Consider the following 1,601-nt stretch of genomic DNA (forward strand, 5'->3'; position numbering starts at 1 on the left):
CAGCTTGTTCCAGAGTTCTCAAGCCCTTTCTCCCCTGGAGATGGAGCACTTTGGGGATTTGGGCAGATGCTCACACCACAGCAGCTGAAAGTGAGCTGCAGCAGCCACCAGTCTGAGTGGAAGAAAATGCTTACAACCATTCTCAACAAAGAAGGGAAGTGGGTGAATCCGATGACAGAAAACCCTGACTTTCCTATTTCCAGCAAAGGGTGCCTTGTAGTTCTCCGTCAGTTGCAGAGAATAAAATGCAGGCTGGGGAGCAGAAGGAGGGGAAGGCCTGGAATTTTTGGCCTTCCCTTAGTTGTCCCTGGCAGCCTTCAGGGATGCTCCAGTTGAGCGCAGGGGGAAACGGGAGGCGTGATGTGAGAGCAGGGAAACGGGCATCCCAGGAGCTGGTGTCAAAGAGGGAGAGTGGGAGCTTTGCCCAGGAGCTGTTCAGAGCAGTTGAAATTGCGCCAGTAACCGACGGTTCTGCAGCAAATGGTGGGACTGAGCTCTCTGCTGTTTCTTCCTGCTGCCATTTGTGGAGGGAGAGCGAAGGTTCTTGTCTCAGTTCCCCCTCAGAATCAACCACTGTGGGACACCTTGACACTTTCTTCCCAGGCAGCACAGTAATACTCAGCCTCATCTTCAGCCTGGACATTGGTGATGGTTAGATAGTTGGGGTTCCCCTGATAGCCGGAGCCCGAGAACCGATCCGGGATCCCTTCTCCCTTGCTGCTTCCCGTCAGCACGAACTGGGGACGCTGCCCAGGCTGCTGTCGGACCCAGCCGAAATACCAGTTGCCTGCAGGACTTGCAGTACAGGAGAGTTTTACGGTTTGGCCCAGAGACACGGACTGTGTCGGAGGCTGGGTTACAGCTCGTTGTGCACTGACACCTGTGCGAAAAGGGAGAGAGCAGTGTTACGCCTTCCATTCAATCCACTTCTGGGAAGGCCCTAAAAGGAACACAGAGGCCATTTCTGGGTTCTCAGGAAAGTGCGCTTTTCGCCCCTTACCTGTCCAGTAAGTGAGAAGCATGCAAAGGACCAGTGCCCAGCCCATGGCGACGGCTCCCGAAGAGTCTGGGTCTCTGATGGAAGGAAGCCCTGCCGGGCTGCCTCCTGCGCCGTTCCTTAAATCCCTCCTGGAGGAAGCCCCGCTCCGCCCCCCATGCAAATCAGCGCCCTGAGCTCTGCGACTCCACTCAAGGTCGCAGCACCGCTGAGTCTCCGCAGCGTCCCAGGGCTCCTTGGGCAACGGGCTGGAAGGAGGTCTCCACCCCTTGGGGGCAGTCTTTGCCTCGACCGGCTTGGCAAGATGGTGTGGAGATTGCGACCTGCCATGGGGAGGTTCAGGGAAACACTGTGGTGCGGAAACGATTCCCTGCACTCTGGTTCCCTTCTGAGCATCCCAGATCCGAGTCCTGGCAAGAGTGTCCAGCGTCTGCAGGCCACCCGCCAGGAACCAGCCCCATGGACCGCACAAGCAGCGCCTTCTTCCGTGCCCAGTGCTGGCACCAGCAGGGACGGGGCTGGAAGGGCGTATCTCAAGCCAAACCCACCACGAGGAAGGACCATCACAATTCTACAGAAAGAAGTCTTCCTCCTCCTCCTCCTC

General features: G+C 57.3%; 1 gene segment (V, D, J or C); it reads right to left on the reverse strand.

Moving 5' to 3' along the window:
* Window positions 1-584: 584 nt before the first annotated feature.
* On the reverse strand, window positions 585-1,073 carry LOC123033819 (the record flags this gene model as incomplete). The annotated part of the segment is given in 2 exon segments: window positions 585-880; window positions 1,001-1,073. Coding segments are annotated over 2 exon segments (342 nt in total), but the record flags the coding sequence as incomplete, so codon positions are not given.
* Window positions 1,074-1,601: the final 528 nt, after the last annotated feature.

This window comes from Varanus komodoensis, unplaced genomic scaffold (assembly GCF_004798865.1).
Source record: "Varanus komodoensis strain SLA01 unplaced genomic scaffold, ASM479886v1 scaffold6757, whole genome shotgun sequence".
NCBI classification, from domain to species: domain Eukaryota; kingdom Metazoa; phylum Chordata; class Lepidosauria; order Squamata; family Varanidae; genus Varanus; species Varanus komodoensis.